The 25,933-nt window shown below is 39.5% G+C and overlaps 4 protein-coding genes across 17 annotated transcripts; 3 read left to right on the top strand and 1 right to left on the bottom strand.

Annotated features, from left to right (window-relative positions):
• On the top strand, positions 1–1,693 carry LOC107270744 (piggyBac transposable element-derived protein 4). The gene is made up of 5 exons (XM_025088080.1): positions 1–127; positions 211–840; positions 1,270–1,386; positions 1,450–1,568; positions 1,616–1,693. Exons 1-5 carry the CDS (start codon positions 124–126, stop codon positions 1,691–1,693), a joined length of 948 nt encoding a protein of 315 aa, XP_024943848.1. The 5' UTR covers positions 1–123.
• A 568-nt stretch (positions 1,694–2,261) lies between these two features.
• LOC107270745 lies at positions 2,262–6,641 on the bottom strand. 4 transcript variants are annotated; one of them, XM_015746056.2, is made up of 4 exons: positions 6,504–6,641; positions 3,240–3,331; positions 2,575–2,721; positions 2,262–2,503 (listed from the first exon to the last, which is right to left on the bottom strand). In XM_015746056.2, the coding sequence occupies exons 1-4, from the start codon at positions 6,523–6,525 to the stop codon at positions 2,357–2,359; spliced, it is 408 nt and encodes a 135-aa protein (XP_015601542.1). In that variant the 5' UTR covers positions 6,526–6,641; the 3' UTR covers positions 2,262–2,356. The 4 variants fall into 4 exon arrangements, with proteins under 4 accessions (XP_015601542.1, XP_015601543.1, XP_015601540.1 ...); XM_015746057.2 differs by lacking the exon at positions 6,504–6,641 and adding an exon at positions 6,066–6,157; XM_015746054.1 differs by lacking the exon at positions 6,504–6,641 and adding an exon at positions 4,458–4,500.
• LOC107270743 (coiled-coil domain-containing protein 170) lies at positions 3,777–10,171 on the top strand. 6 transcript variants are annotated; one of them, XR_003060655.1, is made up of 16 exons: positions 3,777–4,138; positions 5,926–6,021; positions 6,081–6,212; positions 6,279–6,467; positions 6,549–6,818; positions 6,913–7,057; positions 7,130–7,302; positions 7,365–7,565; positions 7,649–7,792; positions 7,894–7,971; positions 8,170–8,333; positions 8,409–8,517; positions 8,586–8,822; positions 9,474–9,643; positions 9,714–9,988; positions 10,101–10,171. XR_003060655.1 is itself a non-coding variant. In XM_025088087.1 (16 exons), exons 3-16 carry the CDS (start codon positions 5,944–5,946, stop codon positions 9,862–9,864), a joined length of 2,241 nt encoding a protein of 746 aa, XP_024943855.1. In that variant the 5' UTR covers positions 4,124–4,138; positions 5,817–5,853; positions 5,926–5,943; the 3' UTR covers positions 9,865–10,064. The 6 variants fall into 6 exon arrangements, 5 of the variants coding, with proteins under 5 accessions (XP_015601525.1, XP_024943853.1, XP_024943852.1 ...); XM_025088087.1 differs by lacking the exon at positions 10,101–10,171 and adding an exon at positions 5,817–5,853 and having other exon boundaries at positions 4,124–4,138; positions 9,714–10,064; XM_025088086.1 differs by lacking the exons at positions 3,777–4,138; positions 10,101–10,171 and adding exons at positions 4,640–5,723; positions 5,817–5,853 and having other exon boundaries at positions 9,714–10,064.
• A 7,995-nt stretch (positions 10,172–18,166) lies between these two features.
• On the top strand, positions 18,167–22,711 carry LOC107270733 (serine-rich adhesin for platelets). 6 transcript variants are annotated; one of them, XM_025088064.1, is made up of 6 exons: positions 18,174–18,478; positions 18,663–19,376; positions 20,935–21,573; positions 21,635–22,117; positions 22,187–22,291; positions 22,358–22,711. In XM_025088064.1, exons 3-6 carry the CDS (start codon positions 21,510–21,512, stop codon positions 22,561–22,563), a joined length of 858 nt encoding a protein of 285 aa, XP_024943832.1. In that variant the 5' UTR covers positions 18,174–18,478; positions 18,663–19,376; positions 20,935–21,509; the 3' UTR covers positions 22,564–22,711. The 6 variants fall into 6 exon arrangements, with proteins under 6 accessions (XP_024943833.1, XP_015601496.1, XP_024943832.1 ...); XM_025088063.1 differs by having other exon boundaries at positions 18,626–19,376; XM_025088062.1 differs by having other exon boundaries at positions 18,174–18,772; positions 18,847–19,376.
• The last annotated feature ends 3,222 nt before the right edge of the window (positions 22,712–25,933 follow it).

Raw genomic sequence — 25,933 nt, 5'->3', positions numbered from 1 at the left:
CTGCTCTTTATTACCAGTCGCTAAATATTCTACAGATGCCACAGATCACGTTTATAAGCATCTCTAAGCATTATATTCTAAACAAGTTCAACTTCTGTTGTTAAAATCTTTTTAACTGCAACTATGAGTAAGTGCTGCCAATCTATATTTAAATTTAACAAATTGAAATTTAAAAAATTTTCTAATTTTCTAATTTAAATTAAAATTTAGTCGCCCCAATGGATTTTGACTATCTTGACGATTCGGATTCAAGTATACAAATAGGACATACTCGGAAACGTATCCGTAGGATTTCATCAAGTGAAGACAGCGAAGATGATCAGTGCGGCAGTTTTATAAATGAAGATTACGTGTGGAAAGCCGAAAATCATACGCCAATTATACATAATTTTTCAAGTGTGGGTGGTGCAACTCTAAATACTCAAAATCTGTCGAGAAGGAAAGTCTTTGAATTATTTTTTAACAAAGAATTAGTTACAAAACTAATTACAGAGACAAATAAACATGGAGCAACCGACAAAAATTTTATTCCTCTTACAGACGGTGAACTAAAAGTATTTATTGCTTTAAACATTTTAATGAGTTTAGTTTCTAAGCCCACTATTCAGAGTTATTGGTCCACAGATAAAAGCATAGAAACACCATATTTTAAGAATATTATGTGCCGTACCCGATTTGTCTCTATCGCTAAAAATCTGGATTTTTCCAGTAATAATAATTCTGATGACCCTCTCACAAAAATCCGAGAAGTTTCTGAAGTAGTAAAAAAGACTTTCATTCGCATGTATGTACCACATAAAAACATTTCAATTGATGAGTCATTGATGCAATGTAGAAGCCGTTTACATTATATACAATTTATTCGAACAAAACGAGCGAGATTTGGTATTAAGCTTTATAGACTGTGTGATTCGAAATCTAGATATATACAGAGTTTTAATATATATATAGAAAAAGATAAGACTGATACTGGATCTACTAGCAGAAATGTTGTGATGAATTTGTTGAGAGAGTGTAAGTTATTGCACAAAGGATATTGCTTATTTATTGATAATTGGTACAGTTCCCCAAACTTATATCGAGAATTACATAAAATGGAAATAAACGTATGTGGAATAGCTAGAATAAATAGCAAACAAATGCCTCGGGAACTAAAATTATACCAATTACAAAAGGGAGAAGCTGTAGTATTTTCTACAAGAGATATGGCGGCCATAAAATGGAAGGATAAAAAAGATGTCGTTTTACTAACAACTATGCATGGCTTAGATTTTGCTGAAACGGGGAAAACAAACCGATATACAGGACAAAAATGTATGAAACCAACAGTAGTAATAGATTATAATCAGTATATGAGTGGAGTTGATGTTGGCGATCAAATGTTAAGTAACTTTCATACTATGCGAAGATGTAAAAAAGCCTATAAGAAAATATTTTTTTACTTCATAGACATGATGTTACTAAACAGTTACGTACTTTTTAAAAATCATAAAAAAGATCAAGCTTTTCATGTTTACAAACAACTATTAGCCGAAGAAATTATTAGGCAATATTTACCAAATATAAAAGTACGTGAGGCACCCATCAATGATTCGATAACGCGATATACTGGCAGGCATTTTCCTATAAGGATACCTGCAACTCCAGCAAAGGGAAACAGAACGTCAAAGCGATGCGTTGCATGCTTATCTAAATCAATTCGAAGAGAAACAGTCTTTAAATGCCATGTTTGCGATGTACCATTATGTATTGATCACTTTAAAGAATTCCACGAACAATAATTAGTGGTAATTTTTATTTAATGTAAATAGTTTTTCCCGTTTTTCCTCTGTATTAATAAAATGTAAAATGCGATATTTGCGATGCAACATTTTGTACAAATCGTATTAAGCAGTACATTTTTAATAAACTCTATGAACAAATTAGATATCATTTACTGCACCTACGACCGACCGCGTGCGATGATATGGGCCAATCGTCAACTGAACGTTGTTGATGCCTGCAAACGCGACCTTAAATAGGTTCATGATGCAAATGGGTTAAGCTACTTCTAAACTATTTTATGAATATGCAACCTGTTTCAGCATTATAATAGGATTTTAAAATATTGAAAAGAACTCATACTTCAGTCAATTTTTGGTTTTCAGTTGTAAAATGTCTATACATATGAAAGATGCTGTACAATGGAAATATATTAAAAAATGGTATAGATTCCATCAAGTAGGAATAGCTGGGAGGATGTTTTATGATAAAAAGACAAATTTTTACAAATAACTTTTATGATCATCATCTTCGATGCTCATACATTACGAATGTATATCTACACATGACTCTGTATTGTTTCTAAATATTTAAATCACTTTTCCCACTTAATACCATTTGCTTCCTTATAGACAAACTCAGCAAATTGAACCAAACCGACAGCAATTAACCCAAATGTAAGACCAACTAGTACTTTGTCCATTGGACCTCCTTTAAGGTATACAGGAATGCCGTTGGGTTCCTGAAACATGAAATAATTATCATATTATTATATATTAACTCATTAAACAGAAACTTCATTGATTTATTCACCTGGAATTTCTTGTATTTAGCAAGAAGTTTTGGATCCACCTTCGAGAAGCGGGCAACACCGACCGAAGGTCCAACCTTTGCAGGTTTCGTCAACATTGAGTCCCACAGCATCTTTGGTGGTTCTGCTTTTTCCAGTGGATGTGGTGCCTAGAAAAAAGAATCATAGTTCAATAACATCAAATGAATTAATTCAAAAGCTCCTTTATAGATTCCTGTCCCTTGTAAAAAAAAAACAACCATTCAGAATTATAGATATTATATCAAGCATAATAGGTTTGCATTACAATTAAGAGAATTCCTTCAATCGCCAATATAAATGTATACTTATCCACGACGACCCTGTTACATGAGCAGGGCGTTCCAAATATAGGTTAAATTGCTGAATTTTTGACTGTTTTATAAAATGTGACAGAACTTGAAAATATCATGTTTTCGCGTATGATAAAAGTTTTTTTTATTGACGTTATAGAATACAATTAGTATCTAGTGTTGAAAAGATGTCGTAACGCATTTCGGGAAAATGGAGACTATCGTCTGCTTCGTAGGGACCCACATCCGACCGTACCCTCATATGAAAATTAGATATATCGAGAAATCGCATGACAATCAGATAAATTTGACATCATACTCGGAACATTATTTGAGCATTTACAAAATTTACTCACAAGTGGATAAAGTGGTTGTAGATGGTTGGTTTGCTTTAGACGACCAGTGAACGGATTGAACTGGTGAAATGGCATCCTTGCAACTGCGCACCCTACAACAAGAAACCACGAAAAGTACAGATTATTCAAGATAGGTTTCGATAGAAGAAATCTACTACCGGAAGCAGAACTTCCTTAGCAATTATCAATAATGTAGATGACGTAAAATTTCTAAGACTGCCATACCGACCCCGCAATTTAATTACCATTCGAGCAAAAATCTCTACTATTACCCAGTTGAACACAATGCAAAATATATTGTTTAAACGGTTTTTTCATTTTATTAAAAATCATAATACACAATATAAACATTTCTATAAAATTGTTTAATGATTAATTTATTAACAACATTAAATCTATTACTTTCGTTGTTTCCAATTTCGATAAGACGTACCCATAATAAGTCTGCAATCGACCATCTATCCTAGCAACAATAAAAACAATCTTTCTCCAAAGAGCAGCGTGCGTTATTTTCTTGGATCGATAAACTTCGATTATCTTGAGGCCGACGCTCAGCAGAAATGGCGACGACCACACAACTGCTTCGTGTGTTGACATTCAATCGTTCGTGGAAGCGCTTTTCTACCTCAGTACTATCAACGTAGCGAATAAAACCGTCACAGCAGGTGAAGAACGTGAGCTAGAAAATGTTTTACAATAATCATCTCTACCCGAAAAAGGACACTTGAAGAAAGTTGTTGCAGCAAATTTAAAATACGACATTAATCAAAGAGCAACAAGACCAAGAATAAACAAATAGAAAGTGCAAAATGGCTACGGAGGAAACAAAAGAGACACCAGGAAACACGGAAGAGGATCTGAAAATCTTCGAAACTCTGTGTATTTCATCACCCCAGCAGGTTTAACAATAATTACGTTAATACAACCATTCAACCCTTCACTATTGGTACGCCTGATTATATTGCACCAATCCAATGACACCTGATGCCATAAGTCACGTGTACACCATCCGCACGCTAAACAAGCACAAATGTAGGTGAATTTAGTCGAATCGAATAAAAATAAAATTTTACTTCCGTCTTCAACACTTCACTCCACTGTCTAATAGATTATCTAATTACATATACGTCATTGCTCCAATTTTTTCATATTCCAAAAATACGTATTTTCCCTTCGATATAACCTTGCTACAGATTGCGTAAAAGCAAATATATTGACCTGTAGAAGAATAAGAGTGGGTTGCCATAGCGTTGCACAGAATCGATTTCACCTGTTTTCCGTATCTATCGTGTTCACCAGCAATGCACGATTTTACCATCAACAAAGGGTCTCATCCTATGACAGTTTAAATATACTTTTAACTTAGTCTATGAGCCGCGAGTAATCTAATAATTATCATGAGGTCAAAGACCACAGATGTAAAAATTCAATAGAGAACATCTTGTATTTATAATTAAGTATTAAATAAACGGACAGCGTCCATCATTGATCAAATAATTTGGAGTGCTGAATCTTCAGCGATTCGAATAAATATTATTTCTGAGACAAAGCCTAAAATTGATTTCCAATATATTCATAATAGTTGAAACACCAGGTACCTGCTCTTTCCTGGTTCCTGGGTACGAATGTCCATGATATGCAGAACTTATTTATAGTAACAGCTACCCCCTTTGCACCCTTCTTATTGTATAGTAACTCGCAGGAGTCTCTCCGTGCATAGCACCATTCGAGTCACGTAAACTTTATCTTCTTGTGAACTGAGCTTTACCTACTTATCTTGTATTCAAGCAACAACCGCCAATTCGTGCAGATCGCTTTTCTTCGCAAAGCTAGAAGCCTCGCGTATATGTCAGGATGATATCGCAAGGCAAGGCTATATATATATACATATATACACACATATAAATTTAATATTTAATATATAATAACACACCTATATAGCGCCTACAGGAATCATGATAAAACATTTCACTATAGCAGATAAGCGCTATCTATATTGATAACGGGGATGAAAATTTCGGGTCTATTTCACGTGGAAGATAAAAAAAATGAGTTTAAAAAGTTTTCATGGTGAAACCCTAACTTGTGCTTCATAACCAGAATTTATGGGGTTGCTGGTGAATTCAACAGAATCAAATACCATAGAGTGTGCTTTCATGATAATTTATGTTAGTGGGAAATAATGTTAGGGCAAATTCTGTCAAGTTCACCTGTTACGTGTAAAAAACTAACTTTTGTTTAAAAAAAATAAATTTTCTTTTCTTCTATACTGCAATATATTATCATCGTATTAGAACGTGAATTTGTGCGATAATTTGTGTTATCGAGTGACCATATACAGTACGTGTCATTTTGAAAATAACGAGATTAACGTATCCAAGAGCTTATCAAGATTTACGAGTAAAGTTAAAAATCGTGGGGATTTTCAAAAGAATGAGGATTACCACGAGATTTTGCGTTCTCAGATAGAGAGTAAGGTCAAAGGTCAGAACCGTGTAGATGTCAAAGGTCTTTCCCTATTTCTGGAATCTATCGATAATTATCGATTTATGCTTTTAAATCTGTGTTTTTTTGTAGTAAAATGATCTGTGATATATCACGTAGCTTTGTGTAGGTAAGTACAAACGATAATTGTTGTAATTGTACTTTTCTCAGGTTTCCTCATAATTTTATGTCCATCATACAGATCGATCCGGAAGACGCGATGACACATGACGTAACCACCACTCTTAGAAGCGAATTGGCGGCATTAGAATATAAACGTGATCGGCTTATGACAGAGGTAAAATGTTATGGAATTTGATTTAATAATTTTAATTTACTAACCATTGTAGTATATAGCTTCAGGAAATGAAGAGCACTGTCAGGTCACGCGACCAGAGGGTCGTAGAGCTCCAGGTCGAAGCAGATCAACTCAAGGAACAAGCAGCAAGACAGAATTCTGTAATCTCCAGTTTAAAGAAGAGAATACAGGTCCGTGGAGTTACTAAATAATATAAAGAATATTAAATAACTTGTTATCTAGTAAGTTGATTTCAGGAGTTGGAAGACAGAGAGAGAAATCTCTATGCTAATCAAGGACGCAATGAAATCACTATACAGGGTCTTCAAAGAGAGGTTAAGTATCACGAAGACAAAATCAGGGAATACGACAAGAAAATTCGACAGCTGGAACACAACATCACCGAGGAAATTCAACTGAAGGAACGTGCACGTCTCAATCTCCAGGTTATACAATTTAATAATAACGAAATCTGTACTCACGTTGTCGGGACTCTGCTGTCATACGTATTCTAACCTCTTATCCAGGACTTTGTACGAAGATTGGCACATGCTCTAAATGTGGAATATACTGACAGTAGTCATTACAGTCCGGACGTGGCAATTCACAAAGCCGAGGAACTTGTTCAGGAAGTCAATCGTTTACGCAGCAAGTCTACAAACGTAGAGGCGCACTTGACGAACGTGGAGGTGGATTTTAGAAATTGCCGAGACGCACTGGACAGAGTAACCGTGGAAAAGGAACAGCTGCAACGGCAAGTCAGCGCGCAGTTGGTCGACTTGGATCGACTACGTCAGGTAGGATTTCAAAAAACCCTAGATTCCACATGCTGCTTCGTGGCAATTTCAAACGTTAAGATTATGATATGTTTTCATTTATTTGATACTGCAGGAAAAGGAATGTTTGGAGATGCAATACCGCGTCGCTGAGAGGGATTTGAATGAACTTAGAGACAAGCTGGTGAATGCTAACAGAAGCATCACTAGCGCCACTGGAAATATATCAAATCAGGAAGCTTTAATTTGTCAGTTAAGAGGTTGGAATCTAGGGAATTATTTTTTGAACAATTTTAAATAGAATTATATCTCATTAATATGAATTCGTACAGAGGATTTAAAGGCTCGTGAGGAAAAGGGTCAAAGGCTTCAAAATGACTTTCGGCATTTTTTGGAATCTCTGGCTATCCTCTTGAGCACTCCTAACAGATTCGTCGAATCTAATGAAAACGCCATTAAGGATCGTATTCGAGAGATACTTGCAGATAACAAGGATCAAATACTGGTGAGATGAATTTATCTAGATAACAAGATAATTATATCAAGTACCAATGAATTATTCCCCAGAAAATTCAAAGTCTAAAAGAAAAATTAAATCTCACTACGGAGACTGCAAATCGTCAAACAGAATTAGCTGAGACGACGATGGTAAAGACACGTTCACTGGAGGAAGATCGTGCGGCTCTCGAAGCAAAACTTCGCAAATTGGAAGCTGAACTTACGAGCTGCGAGCTGTCAAAAGAATCTTTGCGCAGAGATAAGCAGACGGTAACAATAGAATTTTTATTATCCCATTTTAAATAAATCTTTTTTTGTGATTGAGCATCAATAATTCCCATTAAATTTCACAGTTCATGACCTTTCTGGAACGACTTGGCAAAGCAATGCAAATGGATGAAATTTCTCAAGAAGTTGGAATCGACCTCCAAACTGAATCTCTTCTGATGCGAGCCGAGCAGCTAGCTAGATTGGAAACGGACAAGCTCGTGGACAAGGTGATGAATAAGATAAATTGTCCGAGATAAATAAGTATCTCCCGATGATTCTCTGTATCCAATATTAATCCTTATCTCTGTTGTTGCGCTCGTATACGTAGCTACTGTGCCGCAACTACACAACGTTTCCCAGGATACGACGGGAGCGGTCGTTCCACGAGCTTCCTTACCTGAAAGAAGTAAGACGTAGGCACGTGAATCCTTGGTAGAGCTTAGTCCTTTTTGCGCAGGCTCATGAGAACAAAACAAAAATTATTATTCAGATCCTTTCGGCAGGATAACCGAATCGACCTGTGAAAATCCTGGGAAAGCAATGAAAAAATTGATCACTTCGTTAGGTCTAAGCTCACGCAAGAACTGTGTCAATTTTTTCGCAGACTTCAGTGGTCTACCAACTGCAAAGACGGGTGAGAACACTCCGGGAGCAGCTTCAACGTAGAGATCTTCACCTGGACCTTCTGCGCCGGAAACTCTCCCTCCAGGACGACAGCGTCAGGATGAAGTCGATGTTACAAACAGAACGCGATGAGGCGAATTTACGGTAGTTAAAAATTTTCTCTTTAAAAAAAAGATTCGTCAATAAATTTTAAATAATTAATATGAATAATTTGTATAGGGCGAAGAAGTTACAGAAGCAGGTGGACCGACTTCAAACTCAGTTGACCGAGGAAAAAGCGAGGAATCGTGAACTTAGTTCGCAGCTTACGGAAGCCGCGGATTACAAGGTAGTCAGATAATGAAAGATCATCCCGATAATGATATCTGTTTACGATCCATAAATGATCTTCATTAGATTGCCGCCCTTGAACGAAGCAGAAAGATCGAGGAATTGCAGAAGCGTCTTGTAGAGAGTGAGATGCTGAGGACGCGTTTGAACCGGAAATTGACGATGTTCAAGGATCAAATAAGAAACACTACAGAAACTGCAGATCAAGAAAGATCAATTAACGATCACTCTCTTCAGTTATTAAGAGACGAATTGGCACAGGTTAAGCAAAACCTGGCTGATGTCACAAGACGAGAGTCACAGGTAAATTTGTTACATTCATTTTAATTAATCTAAAAAAAAAAGAGTCTGTAGTTACCGCACCCAGCTACTAGGTGATCTTGCATAATTGGCGAATCCTGAATCCAAGCCGCGTCGCGATTCCTCATACGCAATCGCATTTGGAGCAATTTCAACCCGGTCGTCCAACTGCTTAATTATGAAACGAGGACAAGAGATGTAACAAGTGGAGAGGATTGAAGCAGTGAACGTTTGATTTCCTGGAAATTCATGAGTAGTGGATCACAAATCCTTCGCAATTTCAAGAATCCTTAATGCGAAACTGTCGTGACAGGGCGGGAGGATCTTGAATAGCACGTGTCCACATTGCACATGCGCCTTTAGTCTTTGCATACGTAGTTAGCTATACCTACCTGTCTGGATGATACAATACCCAATGATCAAATTATTCTGAGCACGTTTACCATTCGCCAAAGTTACTTCGAAACATTAGCGAATTGTTTTCATGGAGCGACGCGTGCCAGGATTTCATGAGCGACTTGCAAATCGGTCGCGTCGCGATCCTCTTGCATAAGATTTACAAGTCCAATCAAACAATCAAATAACAAGGGATAAGGATCAGTTGGATCGGATGAAAAAAAATGTATTAAATTGTAATTTTAACTTTATTTGCAGCTCCAAAGCTTCCGGGTGTCCGTTGCGAAGCTGTTATCAGAGCCAATTTGCTCGCCTGATTACGAGATCATATCTCGTCTTCAGAAAATGGTGGCTGCGCACAGAGACTTTACGATGCTGTCACGCAGATACGACGAGCCGCTTGAGACGAGTCCTTCGAGGTGCACCAGGTAATTTTTAGTTTGCGTAAAGAATGTGAAATTTTTTTTTTTTTAATTTATTCTTTTACATATTTCGCAGTATCCATCCGTTACATCCCGTACATCCACCAAGATCTCCTGGCTCTCGATGCACTAGGTATGACGATAGCGGTTTTATCGATCCTCCTGATCTTCATGACATTGATGACGACTATGGGAAACGTCCAATTCGTAGCAGCTTACTTCCATGACGTCGAGCAAGATTTTAATGATAGACCCCAAATGCCTGAGATTCTTTAATGGTCCATACATGATGGCTCCAGGCCAATCCCGGGTCTTCCCATTTTCTCCTTGTAAAGTGTTCGTTTATAAGAGGTAAACGAGCATCTTCTACCGGAGGCAAAGTGTTCAGCGTTTGAGCGTTGTTAATAAAATAATGCTTGCTACGTGATGTAAATAATAATATTATTTATCGAACACCCGGTAGAAAATCTCAACATGACAATTCAACGCTTGGGTATGATTTATCACACGACATGTTTTACTGCACGGATTACGTCTATTTGTGTTCTGAATAAGTACTCGCTACCGGAACCGGATGGAGGTCTTTCAGTTTATGAGACAGGTAACTATTTTTGGTGATTGTTTCCTAGAAAGGCATAAACAAAGAAAGTTTACCGAATGAAAGCTTTCTTATCCTGATTTATAGATATGGCTCCTTATCAACATGCCCTGCAGGTTCATTACTCTTGATGTACTACCTGGTCCCATTTTCCCACTTCCTTGCAATTATTCAGAGCCCCACTTCCGGTGACACGGTTCCAATTTCAATGAGCATCGACAGTACCAAAAAAGAATTGGTAACTGGACGTAACGGCACATTGTCAAATGCTGATTGATGTACGTACCTGTATAAATATTATCCTGTGTATCCAAGGGATATAAAAATCCAATATATCCTTGAGATTGTTAATGATTTCATGATTTATGATAATACTGATTTTCTTACCCGTTTACGTGAACCCGGTACTCACAATTAATTATAGAAATTCTTCATCCATGTTGCTGCCTCGTCGATTTATCCAGTATAGAATCGATCGCGTATATCGAGAACAATGGCGCCCGGTTTACGAGGTCAGTATCGTGAGTATCCCTTCGCGAATTTTAACCTTCCTATCCTTCTTACATCACAGCATCCCACTAAAGTCAAGAATACGTAGGCGGCGATACCTTCTCGAGTGGAACAACCGCATTCCAGGATGCAGACGGCGAAGCCATCCACGAGACGCGAAGGATCGGAGAACGCGAGACGTTGTGTAAGGGAAAGAGAGTGAGCGAGAGGCAGCGAGTGAAGGGAAAGACAAGGAAGAGAGGTAAAGAAAGCAAAAAGTAAATCCCTTCAGGACTCAAAGGGACTCCGGTAGTATCGGACGTTCATGAATGCTGCGCATATCCAAATTTTCACGAGGAGAATATTTAAAGAAAAATTCTATTCCCCGTGTACAATGAAGTATTCAAGTGTCAGTAAGTAGTTGAGAAAAATTCTTTTGAAACTTTATCCTCACTCAGCACAGTGTCTGTGGAAGTAAATGATGACATGGCTTCTTTGTCCACAGAATGTAAACTGAACTGCTGCAGGACCTGTGATCGATACCCAGAATTTACCTTATCTCAACTGACAGACCCGGTTACGGTCTTCTGCTCGTGCGGTATCTCGGCGTATTATCGATCGAATGGAGACGTCAAACAACTACTTCGTAAAAGCTACTTCGTACTGGCCATTCTACTATTCAGGCTGGTTCGCAGCGAGCAAGTGAACGAGAGAGCCTGCCGATCCGCTTTACGTCACTCCATCCCTATAGACAGATAAACGTGCCTGTTCAAAACCTACAGGACCTATTTGCACAAGTCAAACGAATTCCCTGTGTAAACCTTACGCTCGGTCGTGCACCATCTACGGGGATTACGTGCTCCTTTGATGCTTTTGAACGGCAGCAAATCCGTTTACTGTGTGTACGTAATATAGGTGTATGATATACTATATAGAATTTGGTATCTATATCAGCGTCACTTAAGATGACCATCGCTTTGAGAATTGAGAGTAATTTTGGATATATAAAAAGTAGCGTAAAAGATAATGATCCTTTGAGAAATTCATCTAGGAATTTCATGGACCGAATTTTAAGAGAAAAAAAATAATATGACTATAGCGGAGTGCTTAAGCGTGGTCGGTGGGTCGCGACGTTATTCGCCAGGTCGACGAAGGAAGTGGTGCGGTAATGGCGAAGGGGCGCGAGAAAGGCAGAAATAAAAGAAAACGAAAGGAGCCCACTCTGTAGGGACGAGCGGGCACGAAATAAAACGATCTCGAGAACCAAGGCCCCTGAGGTTTATGGCGTTGGGTCCGTAGTCGTCTGGAGTCTGGAAGGAAGGTGGACTTTTGTAAGGTACTCGCTGTGGAGAAGGTGGGGTAAACCAGGATCGGATCTTGTTAGCCCTGAACTTGGCCGCGAGAGGAACTTGGACCTGGATACTCTGGAAGTCTGAATGTAGGCGCGTCACGCTCGCTCTTCTTATACGCCTCAGGCACGGGTCTATTATACACACGATTTCGAAAGGAAGGACTCCTTCGCAAACGATTACATCTAACCCCGTGCAAATTAGTAGGCGAAATAGATTTTTTAGGTTAAAACAAAAACCTCACACTGAGATAGAATTCTCACGGTTCCATCTTGTGTCCGATATACAAAAATATAATTACCTTAACAATGCGATTTTTAATAATTGATAATCTCTTGGCCCTTATCACCAGTATCAATGGGTAGTAATGAAAAAATGGCGGCAAACAATTTTTAAGAAAATTTTTATTTTTCTTCAATATAATTATACAGGACTGTACACAATATACACATTTTTTTTACTTGGCCGATTACGTCTATTACTTTGTTCGTGACGTATCGAAAAGACTCGTACGTACGAGATACGTATCACTGACACATATTGTATATCGGACGAGTGGGCAGACGATATTTCCGTTACCAATAAATTCCGCTTTCTTTACGGTGGCGCTGGAGGCGCAACTATTAGATTTCATGATCTGCGCGCTTAATCGTACATAAACGTCACTGGAGAAAGGATCTACTACATGCACTTGACTATTAGCAAATTCTATCTCTTTTGAATGTCAGGCGTTAAAGAAAAATTTGCCGGTAGCCTCGAAGTCTGCCATGATAAGTACCTATATATATATAGCTATCAATCAGTTAATAAAATGAACGGAGCATCTGATTGGCTTTCGAGAAGAAAAAGACGTCAAGCTAAGCCATTAGCAAGCGAGAGGAATAATTAAGTCAGCCACATACATATATGATAAACAAATCTTTCCAGCCATTAATATTGAGTGCTAATATCATAGTTATCGTATATAAACATTATCGCCGGACTCATTTACTACTAAATGGAGCGCATCGAAAAAATCAAAAAACTCTCACTGTGTGACTTTGAGAAATCGCTGTATCTGTCAAAGCGACTGAAAAAAAATGAAAAAATCTGGATACATGGAAAAAGAGATCAACGAAAGTAGTGAAAAGAGTATGAAGTAAAGGGGGGGGAAAAAAAAAAGAAAAAGTAAAAGTAAAATATCGCGATACTCAAGAGAATCATTCGGCTGATAGGAACAAATAAAAAAAGTGACTTCTCCGCAGTACAAAATACTTCCCATCTTCTACACGAATCTCGAGGTCGTATATAACCCGGCGATTGTCAGACCCTGAAAGTAATCATCTGCTTGCTCGTTAAATGTTCCGTCGTTCTTGTCCTGAGAATTAGGAGAGGGTTACGCAAAGGAGATTCAGCCCGAGGTCGAGGTCGATACGAAACGCTTGGATGATTCCGAGCGAACGTCCCAGAAGAAGAATAGGAGGAACAGAAAAAAAAGAAGAAATAGGGAGAAAAAAATCTGTGACTCCCATAGAGACAATAGAAAACAGTTGGAGTGATGGCTACTGGAATTTAGTATGTCATTTATATATATTATACTATATTAAACCATACTATAGTATACGAGGTTTAACGTTACGTATACACAATAAATTTTCGCCAGGGGCGTATTTCATATATCGGAACACGTGTGCCTCCTGGGTATAGACACACCTGTGGGACCCTCCTTAAGGAGATCTACGAATAAGCAAAAAGATGCCCGGAGCAACAATGAGGTAGACGTCGGCTTTCTCTGACGACGTGCGAAACCCCGTTGGCTTTCGTCGAGGCGGTGCTTTCTCCACGAAGGAATCCTGGAGCTTGAAACTTTTATCAGATCCGATGAATCTCGTCGATCTATGCGAGTCATCGTTATCCGCGGATCTTACGAGGAATACAAATAAAACGTTTAACGGACTAATAAAAATGATATGTCACATTAAATACAACTGCGACACACTCTTGGATTATAATTCTTTTGTTTTCCTCGTTTTACTCTTCTACGAACTGTCCTATACATCACACGTGTACCCTGCGCCTCGGGCGGCCATTAGTCGAGAAACAGGCAGATTCTCGATACTATTAGAAATTGATTTTAGAAACGATCCCGCACTGTGTATGCCTTGCTGTATACATGTATTGCATACTAGAACGTTTGAGGGATCGCGATCCAAAGTGTCACGGTTCCTGGTGTCCTTATCCCAAATGGAATCTACTACGGAGTATTCGATTATTATCCCCGGGGAAATTGCTGTATGTCTCATCGTAAGGAAGTCGTTGAGTTCGTGCCGAGCCAAGGTGAAGGTTTCAGCCGTGTAACGTCCATCATGGCAATTACGGTACCGGTGAGGTTAGCCGAAGCTGCGGTGGGTGCTGTAAATAACCTGTCAAAGGAATGACCTTTTGGAAGGTAATAATATATCATTAATATAAAGACGAAAAAAAAAAATAAAATTAACAATAAAATATATTAGCGATTAATTTTTTGGAATAAAGAGAGAATATCGTTGATTAATTTATTATTGCTAATCCGATCCTGCAAGCAATCAATGGGACCAGTCCTGGTACTGTATGTCAGATGTGCTTCTTATATAAGAGAAAAGATACAGGTACAGGTCGGTCAAGACAAATCCAAGATAATGGACGGATAACGAAAGTCTAGGGAAAAGTATTCTATGGGCGGTATGAATTATTCAAAAGCTTTGGACGTCACGTCGCTCATAAATAAATAAGTGTATATATAGGTATAGATAGCTCTCTATCTCGGATTCATGCGTGTAAATATTTTCGTTTATCGAGATACTCAATTTCTTAAAACTAATCTCTTGTCGAGTACCACTTGGCGTTGTGATGTTTAATCAAGTGAAAATAACTGTATTTTTATTGGCAACTTCCAATTTTATTATGGAAATCGTATTTGACTTTTCGTTATCATTCAGGTGTTTTGCACTGAAACGCTCTGTACCGTACAAGGATTTATTAATGTTCCCATGTCACTCGGTACAGGGAAAAAATTTATGCGCATGCGCACTACGTGACTATTTGAATTTATGGCGCGTCCACGTGGACGCACCTTGCATGCCCTTATGTAATTTCGTAGAATTATTCAGCGAATTCTGCCCGTCCTTCGATTAGAGGGCTCATCACCGTCGTACGGTTGATAAAAAACATTTTCATCCATCTGATCGTTTTTTTTTTTTTTTTCATTCTCTTTAGAAACGTTATTCATCCGCGTCCATGGTCTTCGATCGGTCCGCCATTGTTTTCGATTCTGGCTTGTAATGATTTATTTAATTAAAAATTTTTTTTAACACACGTGTCAGCTTTTCTTTCGTCTTCGATACACGTTTATTCATACGAGCACTGTTTTGATCAATACTTAACATACAAAGTGTATGCCTATCTGTTCGTATGATCCTGGTTGAAATTCATGGCGCTTTTACACTGAAACGTGTTTAAGATCCAATGATTTTTAAGGTCTAGGTTAATACTATAAGATATTCGTGGTTTGATTTGCCCGTCGGCGGTCTTTGACACGAGGCTCATATAAAATCTCAATACGTACCCTGCTATTACGAAACACACGTTACTTTCTATGAGATCCGAGTCCTCTGACTTTGAATCCTTTTACCTTTCCCCCAGTCGGTAACATTCGAAAAAGCGATGACCGTTCCTGCTGGGACTGTGAAAGTTCCTGTGCAGGGTTCAACGAACGAAAAGGAGTCTCCTGGGCGTGGGTCAATGAATTTCTGCAGAAATCGTTGAAAAAAAAGATCCTCTCCTACCTGGAATTCTTTTTAAGATCTGTACCGACTTAAGTACCCCGAATACTCTTGTATGTTTAAAAAATTTGCATGCTGCGTTTATTAACTTTTTTTTTGTCGAATCTTAAAATAATTGTACGATTTTTCAAAAATTTTTATATAGAAAATGACTTTCCTGATTTTCTGTCAACAAACGGTGATTAAGAGTACGATACGTTTTTTTAAGGAAATTACCCTGTTAACCAGAAAGACCTTTCACGTGGCAGAAGTATTGAACCCTGGTGTAAGTATTCGTGAGTCTTGATGGAATTTAGGCCGCGTGAAAACCAGGCTGAAGCCTACAAAGGAAATTAGTGCAACTATGCTAACAGCCATTATGGCAAATGGCTTGTGAAGGCCAGTCTTTTTTTTTTCATCCAACCCCTGACCATTACTTAGGTACTTACCTAGCACAGCTACCTACCTACCTACCTACCTGTCTGTCTGTCTGTTTACCAACCGTGTTTCCTTCCTCAGTTACTTCCGGTTAGGTTAGGCATTACACGAAGGAAAGTATTCTTCCCGGCATTCAAGGTATTCCTAGGAATGTTGAGCGTCTTATCTAGATATTTATTGAATAATTCCCCAGATACAAAACTCAATGATAAAAAGCTCGGATATTAATGAAATAACGTAACCCTGCATAGTCAGGCGAGCAATTATCTGGGCGTTTATTACAAAATGCGAAAAAATTACCGAACTCATTTGCATAAGACATGCTTGACAACTTTTACCTGGCAGTCGGTCAGGATCTGGTATCTAGGTTAATGTCATTCTAGATTCTTTTCTTTCCTTGCCTCCTCTTCATTGCAATCATGAATGAAGCATACCGCTTTCTTTATCTAACAAGACAGTCTTTTCAACTGCAGTTAATATCAACACAGGACGCCCATTGTCGCCACAACGAAACTCGCCCAACGTTACGAAAACAAAGGGTGGCTCAAAGGAAAATGCTAAGGGCGGAAAGTAATACATACGCAATTACTTTGGAGAGAGAAAAAGAAACCACCAGTACGATTCACTCCATAGTTCTTTAGTATTGGACAGTGTGAACTGGGCTTAAGCACGACAGCGCAAACATCGCCCATAGCAAAATTCAAGTCTCGTATGCAGATAGAAAAGTTCAGAAAGTGCAAAATGCAAATTACATCCTTTACACATACGACCCTGTCAGCCTCTATGCATTTCCTGTTAAAAAAACCTCAGAATTTGCATTTAACTTTGTCGCAGCCAACATTACCGTGCGAGCTGTACACTTGAAAGTAGAATAATATAAATTTGGATCTGGGTAATTTGGAAATATTATTTTTTTTTAAATCGCAGAGAGCGCAGCTTCTGCATTTCGCAGCTTCCCTCGGAGTGGGCAACGTAACAGTAAGAAATCTTCCAGGTGGTAATCCAAGTGAGAAATTGGAAAGTGCTCATCGCCATGAATTATTATCCGACATCACTCACCATTAGATACTTTACTGTGAATCCACCTTTACACGTATGATACGTAACTATAAGATATCTCGAGAGAGTCGTTCGTGCAATTACGGCATCGCTTGGTCATCGTGCGCTTCTTATTCCTACTGGTCGATATCCCATAGGGTCTGCTTATAGGTAATTTCATTATAGAAGCTACAACTGTGCACTCTGCATAGAGAAACCGTGAACCACGTGTCGACTTGAGATCACCGGTAGAAGGTTAAGTGCGGGTTTCGTGTAAAAGAAAATTATGCATGGTGCATGGCTAAGTGCAGACTGCGTACACACTTGTGGACGTATGTGGAAATGCAAGCAAAACGTAAGAACAGACTATTTCGCTTGAAGCTGACTTTCGCAGTGGCTGCTATCGGGTTCTACATGCCGCGACTGAACTTCCCATGGAAATCCGGAAAAACAATGCTCCCCGGTACATTTCCCATAATTATCTACGCTTATCTTGCAATTAAAAGAACCGGGCGATTAATCACAATTAAATCTCAGGTTCCCAGAGAGAATATAAAATAATCAGCAAGAATGAATTAATACGTAGGCACTTGGGTACTGGTAGTTGGAATTTTTAAATTATCCTTGTGAGGTTACCGAGTACTCCGACAATGACTTGGAAAATTTCGTCTTAGTCACCATGCGTTATGCGAATAACGTGTCAAAATGGGGAAACGAAAATATATATAATTGAAGGCCACGTCGACCTCAACATCCCGCATATGGTCGCCATAAATTATTATAATACTGCTTATCGCGAGCAGTGTCGCGTCTCTTTGACGGTCGACGGTTGTTGTTTCAGTTTTAGTATGATGGAGGCTCGGGCATGGTCTATTCCTGTACACTGTAGTCGGTGGTACTCGCAGTACTCGTACAGTATACCTGTAGTTAGTAGTACGTACGTAGAAGAGTCACCGTGAGAATTGAAACACGAGCCTTGACCCAAAAAGTCTTTAGTCATTACTGGTTACCATTATCAACATAGAGAAACTTTGAGATAACTCAGGAATACTCGCACGGCGATCCTCGTAAAATAATCAAAGTGCCTTATCAGTTACTGATTAGAATGCCCATTTATTACAAACGCCGCTATCGATGATTCTCGTAAATGGTAAAAAGAAGAAAATTTGCTAAAAAGTCGAAACCACGTATTTCCCCTTTTTCGAGACAGAGATAATAAGATATTCGAGATAACTCTTTTGTTCTTACAATAGATGGCCTCACTTTTCATTTTTACCTCTTTACGAAAAATCCATAGAGTACACGATTCCGACCAGCGCCACTCCCTGCCCTAGGTGATAATTAAAGAGGATGACGTTGTCGAGATGATATCGGAGCGAAGACTCATTGTTGTCCTCCACTTGATCAAGATCAGCGAATGGACCAGAAGAGACACGAAGATCATGTAACGGACCACTTAGAAACAGTTTCATCCTTATCATGATAATAATACAATATCAATAGATCTGTCTTTCGAAGAACCCAGGATCATCATGAAAATGGACCGGAGCTATACAGCATCCATGAACGGATTCTTTCGATCACCGGAACAAATAGCTAGTCCACGTTGTCTCATCAGGTCCACGAGACCTAGTGGCTAGAACGTGGCGATGATTTGGGTCAGAGATAAGAGCTCAATGAAGTGTGGTGAGTAACAGGTTTTTGTATCAGCTCCATGTCCTATACGTTACCCAAGACGGTCAGGTAGTTGTTACAGGTAGCGGATGATGGCACAGGTGGAAAGACGTCCAGGAGTAATGATCCTGAGTAACGTCACCAAGTACGTATCTAGCCAGGAAGCAATTGGCTCGACCTTAGAAGAGGATTCCTTAAGCCTCTCTTCGTTATTCACAACGACGCGTCGCGTTCCCATTTGCACGTTGCTTTGACAAGCTGATGAAAGTATGCAGAACTCTATACGGGTTCCTACGCACTGTGTACCCAGAAGGTGTAAGGGACCTGCTGGTGGATATGGGATGCTCGAGAGAAGGTGGGCTACAGTCAGCCAGGTCCGTGAGACAGTGTTGTGAATCTTATAGATGCGAAAGATACAGGGAAGCGCATAGTTCAGCCATTTCCCGACGTGTTACATACCTACGCGCAAGTTTGCTATACCCACCTCAGCCGATCCGTCCTTTGAGGATGATACTTGGCACATTCCAGCAGCATCAGCTACGAAGCCGCTTCTACAGGTCGTTTCATTCTGGTCGCTGGGATTTATGGGGGTAAAGAATACTCAGAGTCAACGACACGGTACCGTCCTTATGTCATTGTTATTCCTGATGTTGAGTGTGGGAAGGGAATACCATCACGTAGAGAGGTGCTAGGTACAATAAAGTAACAATAATGACGGTCCCTTCCTCGTGCCTCCGGATTCTCTCATTATCGCGGATCTTCTCACAGAAGACCCAAGAGAGGTACGTGCAGTCGAGTCTGCTGGTACCTTGTAGGACCTAACGTTATGGCCACTAGAATCTGTTGTTCTATAGCTATGTGAAATTCCATGGTACGTCCACCCGTATAGTACGTTCATATTAATAAAGCGACAAACCAATTGGACATTTTTAAAATCGCAGGAAACTCAGCCAAGGTTCAGAAACTATTTCTGTGCCTCGATCTCATCCGGTAACCTTGCCGAGCTACCAGTTCCCCGGGACTAGTCGTTCTCTCACGACCCCCGATGACCCCCTGACGTCCTGGAAAAATAACGCCAGGAACGAAACGCGTTGCTGCCGACGGAAGGTGGAGTACTTGGTTAGATAAGAAAACTTGAACTTGCTGAGGAAGCAAAGTTCTTGATGGATACTAGCAGCTTAGCTGGGCTTCCAAGTATACTTGGACAGTTTTCGTAGTCGACGATGAAGTTGACTTCTTATTTGATTCGTTAGTAATGAAATTATTCATAAATTTTTTAAATGTTTAAATCAACATATATACAGGTATACTGCTGCTGGCTTATCGCCAGCCATATTTATTAGTCTCATAAAAGGAGCCGTGCTGTACCTTACGACTATGAGGTTGTAATACCTTCTTCAAAATGTCTCTTCGCTCCTTCAGTCTTCATTGGGGAGACCCCTGAAATCTTCCCTCGGGATAATCCCGTAAAAGTTACATTTTTTTTTTCCCCCATTTAACCCTTGGGACTTTGGGTAGTCTTGCCTAGACAGTCGGATAACATAGAATTCAATAGAATGTATTTGCTCCTGGACATACTCGAGGCTTAGGGATCTTTCCGGTCCAGACCCTCGTAAAACAGATAAATAAATTCCTGTATGAGAATACGAGGATGTAAATATCTCAAGAGAAAATATATGAAATGATAAAGCGAAGGTATTCATATTTCATACAGGGAAAATATCATCATCGAGGAATGAACTGTGAAGAAAGATGGATTTTAAATATTTACATTTTCATGGCGCCGCGACGGATCTCACATATACACAGTCACCCTTTTCCTGCTTATGTCTGCCTTTTTTTCGAATTACTCGCATACTGCTGTCCTTTACTTTCTATTTTCGACAATTCTACTTCTCTTAGCTGACTTACGTTTTTTTTTCTGTCGTACAGAGCAACATTACGAGGACTCCCTTAACTCTTATACCGGTACAGACGCCGACGTCGCGACGGTGGATTTATTGGAGCTCCGTATAAATCTACCACGAGACCTTAATCCTGAATGAAGACTAATCGCGAACGATCCTTCGATGGGAAATTGCTTGCTAAATTTTTCTTCGACGAGATAATACGTTATTTCCCATCATTAACCTTGAAATATTAATTGTTGGAAAAAAAAAGAGTATACAAAATCTGCAACTACGATAAATATATACGGATTCGTCATTATAGATATATTTATACATTGTGATAAAGATACAAAGTGGAGAAGATTGTTATTTTTTTTTTTGAAATCAATGATAATCATGACGAACATAGCGACAGCCAATTTATTACACAAGTTGTAATGAGTACCCTCATAATTTTTCGCCATAAACGAAGGTATTGATCGGTTTTTCGTATCGGTATAATCGCAAGTTTTATCTCCGTGATAGCCGATGAAAACTGTGATAACAAACGTCCGCTTCCTTTTATGAATTCATAGAGGTGCCAAAGTGCATTCGCAGTCCTGACAGCGTTAGGCCATCATGTCTCCAGAGCGCACTTCCGGCACTTTATTACCGATCCTGGTACTGCTCGTAATACACCATAGTGAGTATAGTAAAGTAAATTAAGGAAAAAAATTTTTAATAATTCAAACAAATTTGATCAGGCCTGGCCCTGCAGTGTCACGTATGCTCATCCTTTGATAATCCATCCTGTTCATCGAATCCGAAAGATATCGAAATAGAGACGTGTGGTTTCTCGACCATGTCATCCACGGCAAATGCGATTATCGCAGACTGGTCCAGTTCCACGCAAACTTCAGTGTCCGCAGCATCTTCCACAGAAGCTGGAGGATCATCAAGTTCTCAAAGTACAAAGTTCACTACTGAAAATTCAGCAAGTATCAGTACCCAGAGTGCTTCCGGTTCTACGGAATCTGAAGTGACCACGGATACTTCGGATCACAGTGAAACATTCTCCAGTACTATTACGGAGAGTTCCAGTTCATCCGGTACCGAAAACAATTCTACCGAAAATACTAGTACTGCTTCCGTCAGTACTACTGCCACTGCCAGTACAGAGAGTGATAGTTCCAGTACTGACGGATCAAATAGTACCAGTACCACCGAAATTTTCTTACTGAAATCAGGTAGGGAAATGTCAATTTTTAGTTAAAATTTAGACTGTAGAAAGAATTCAATCTCGTTCATACTTTTAGATCTGGATATTCCTCTGTTACGTAACGTAGTTCGAAGGGACATTCCCGGTACGATAGGTCCCAGAAAAGGTGCAAATCACGTCTGTTACAAGATCGTCTACACGAGTACGTATATCGATTGTCTATCACGCTGAATTTTTTTTTGGTATCCCAGTAACCGCTCGTTTTCAGAAAACCAAAGGAAAGTGACTGAAAGAGGATGTTATGCCGGGACGTCATCGGGGAGCTGTGCTGCACTGAAGGAGAATATCGGTCCTCAGTCTTGGATCACGTGCGTCACGTGCATAAAAGACGGCTGCAATTCAACGTCGACGATTCAGCTGAGCGTGACGACGTTATTCCTGCTGCTGGCGACAATGTTCGTCCTTGTTAGATAACTTATACGTTATCCGGATCAGGATAAAAAAATCAATCGAATATGCAGATAAGGGTCATCCTAGAAACAATATTGCGCCTCGTTATACGCGCATATATTGCAATGGATTTATTTATGGGCAGCATTAAATAAATTAAATCCTGATTCGATCTGTTACGTAATTTTGATTTCGTGCCCGTAAGTCTTTTTACCACGGGTTCATAAAGCCTATTACTCGGGTAGTACGATATACACACGTTCGCTCAAATTCCATCGACTTGACGTACCGTTTTTCAAAATTATTAAACTTGAAAACAATAATCACGAAGCCTACTATTTTCTTTTAATTCCGCAGTGCCGTTCAATGTATAGGATTTTTATTTAGACTTTAAACGTCATTACCGCTTTTAAAGGGCGCTAGACGCGTGCGGCTTCCGCGGGCGGAATCGCGTTACAGTTATCAGAATAATACCAGGAGGTTAGGTAGGCAACGGTTAACAGTAAAAATTTTTCCCACGTCAGAATATTTTCCGTTCCTCACCAGTTTCTTAGTGTGTCAGTATGCGCCAGTTTGAGAGTCTCTGTTCCGCACAGTTCTCGTCCTCCTTCCTGACTTCCTTCTTCGCGCAACGTATCGTACCACGTACGTGTAGAAACATCGGAAATTGTTTGCGCGCGGTCGCACATTCTCCCGTGCAAATATTTACTGGTAACAAGGCGCGTAGTAGCACGATGAAAAATACGCTAATCATTTTTCATTTTCTTGGACGCAAACGTGAATCATTTTAATCAGCTTTATTACACAAATTCTGTTACTCTTATACCGATTTAACGTCGTATACATAATGGCTGACAGCTATACGTACCTCGGCGGACGATCCTGAGGCCGGTTTCGTCGATTACTTTATTATTTTCCATTAAGGCCAAAACCACGTGACGTTCTTTCAACGTCTGTCGGTGCAACGTCAATCCGATGCCTGTTAATGTTATCTACGATTTCTAATCGCCAGATCGAAACTTTGTGACGCTTATTTTTTTTTATCATCGCATTTAACATCATTTCAAACTTCGATGGACGTCGGTAGGACACTGTCGTAACTTTTATATGTTTGGTTAATAAATATCGCTGCATCAGCGCTCGTGGCGACACTGCGAACTACAACCATATAATTCACAACGCTCACTCGAACGCAAGTTACGACTGTCAGATGTTAACGTCAGCTGGATATGACGCCAATATCAATATGCGTTTTCATGTGGCTATTACAATTTGAATCAATATAATTGAAACGGGCGGCATTCATAATACGCTTTTGAACAACGATCGTGTGGCGCAGGCCTAAGCTGTGGTTATCCTCAACCATGTATGCATGCTTCTAGTGGGATAGGTATTTTCCAACAAACTCATTCGTACGTATGAAAGCCGACGCATAGCGGTTAAACACTAATTAAATTCTACCTCGTGAAATTTCCTGGATATTCATTCTCGATGAGTCTGGTTTTATGGTCTTATTTCATTTTTTATCGTTATACGTTTTGTACTCCTGAACTCTAGGCCGTTATTATATTTTCGCGTTTTATGTATACACACATATTGTCAGAGTTTTGACTATCGCGATTAAACCCGCTTTTTGAAATACGCGTTACGTATGCGTAACTATGTGGGTACGTAACGGTGGAAACTCGGCTGAACATTTTAGCGGCGCCATGGCTTCCACGAGCTGTCGAGAGGGTAACGAATTTTATCTGGGAAACCTCATAAAATGCCAATATTCCTAGCGACCAGAGAGGGAAGGGGAGGGAGAGAGAGAGAGAGAGAGAGAGAGAGAGAGGGAGAGAGAGAGAGAGAATGTGTATCAACTCTTCTGGAAATTCCCATCGTCCCTTTACCGGAGGTATATAATAAACGTGTTCTGTAAAATTCCTTAATCTTCATAAAATTTTACTCAACATAGAAAACGTGTCTGGACGAAGTGACGTTCACACTGGTAACAGGTGTTTTGGAAAATTTTGAATTAAAGTATTTTGTGAGTGGGGGTCGGAGGGCTGTGTGACAGCCGAATCTTTTCTTGAAAGATACAACCGGATGTTCCCAGGTTATTATAGTAAAAAAAAAGGTGATTCGATGAAAGTTTTTTTAGGGGTAAAAAAATTTGAGAAAACGGGAAATATGAAATATTTGTTAAGTCCAAAGATTTTTCACGGGCAAACGGTACCTCACGTTATTAGGTACGATTTACCGGTATTACAGTTAGTCTACTCGCACAAGACATGCCTTTTAATTACAAGTAATAATTAAAGGCGTTATTGTTGTTGGGCATCCGGTACTAAGGCATGCGCTGAGTTGGTTCGCGAGCGTAATCGTGCTTGGGGATATTTATTATTGCCACGGTGTCTGCCTGCTTCTTCGTCCTCCTAGTGTGTACGTAGCTATAGGATCAGAGTGTAAAGAAAAATTAACGCCACGAAGTAATTGGCAATTACAAAGAGAATTTTTCTCTTTCTTATAAATACTTTCCATTTTTCAATCTCTCTCTTTCTGCTTTACCATAAGACACAAGTGGGAGAAGATTGTGCGGTTACTCGTGGGCTGTCCTTAACCTTTGGCAACCCTCCAAGGGGTATTTATGGCTTTGGATTGAAGGACTGCACTTTCTATACCTAGACACATGTCTGCCAAGACTCAATTCCCTTCGTTCAGGCGATAAGCATTTTTTTTTCTTCAGGACTCAATTTCGAGAATGAGCCACAACGCAATCGACTGCCCCTCCGTATCTTAAGGCAGAACAGTTTCTCGCTCGTAAACGCTAGCGTGGATTTACCGCTTTAAAGAAGAAGAAAAAAGAATATGCATCGCACGTATATCGCCCAATGCTAAATACAACCCTGCAAAAGGGCGGACGTTCCTACAACACTTTACGAGCGGCTCTGCTGGATTAATCGCCACTCACCGAAAAGTCCTTTCGACTCTTTTTCCTCTCCTCCTTTTCTCTCTCACTCTCTAAAAAGTCCTTTACAAAAAAATATTTAAAAAAACATCCTTTCGCCTCGTCTATATTTCCTTAGCCAATATTAGATGAACTGGTTACCCGTAAGCTCGGTAGCTCTAAAATGGATTTTAAAAAAAGGCAGTAAAAATAAATACAGCGACGCCTGGCGTTGCGAAATTCAACGAAGAACGTTTTAAACCGTTCATGTTTAACTGTTTTTTCTCTTTCTCTCTCTCTCCAGTGAGCCTCGATCACCCGTCCAATTTCCCACGACGTAAATGCACGTGCTCGAAGCAAGCTGATATATGAGAATTCGAAAAAAAATGGCGGAGGCGTCCCGCGAAAAGAACGCACAGAAACGTTGGACGTAAATTACATCGGTATAGTATATTCGCCGACGCT

The sequence above is a fragment of the Cephus cinctus genome, unplaced genomic scaffold, assembly GCF_000341935.2.
Source record: "Cephus cinctus unplaced genomic scaffold, Ccin1 Ccin1_scaffold0814, whole genome shotgun sequence".
In the NCBI taxonomy this organism is placed as follows: Eukaryota; Metazoa; Arthropoda; class Insecta; order Hymenoptera; family Cephidae; genus Cephus; species Cephus cinctus.
The sequence above is the reverse complement of the archived record's forward strand: the minus strand, read 5'-3'. Positions and strand labels throughout refer to the sequence as shown.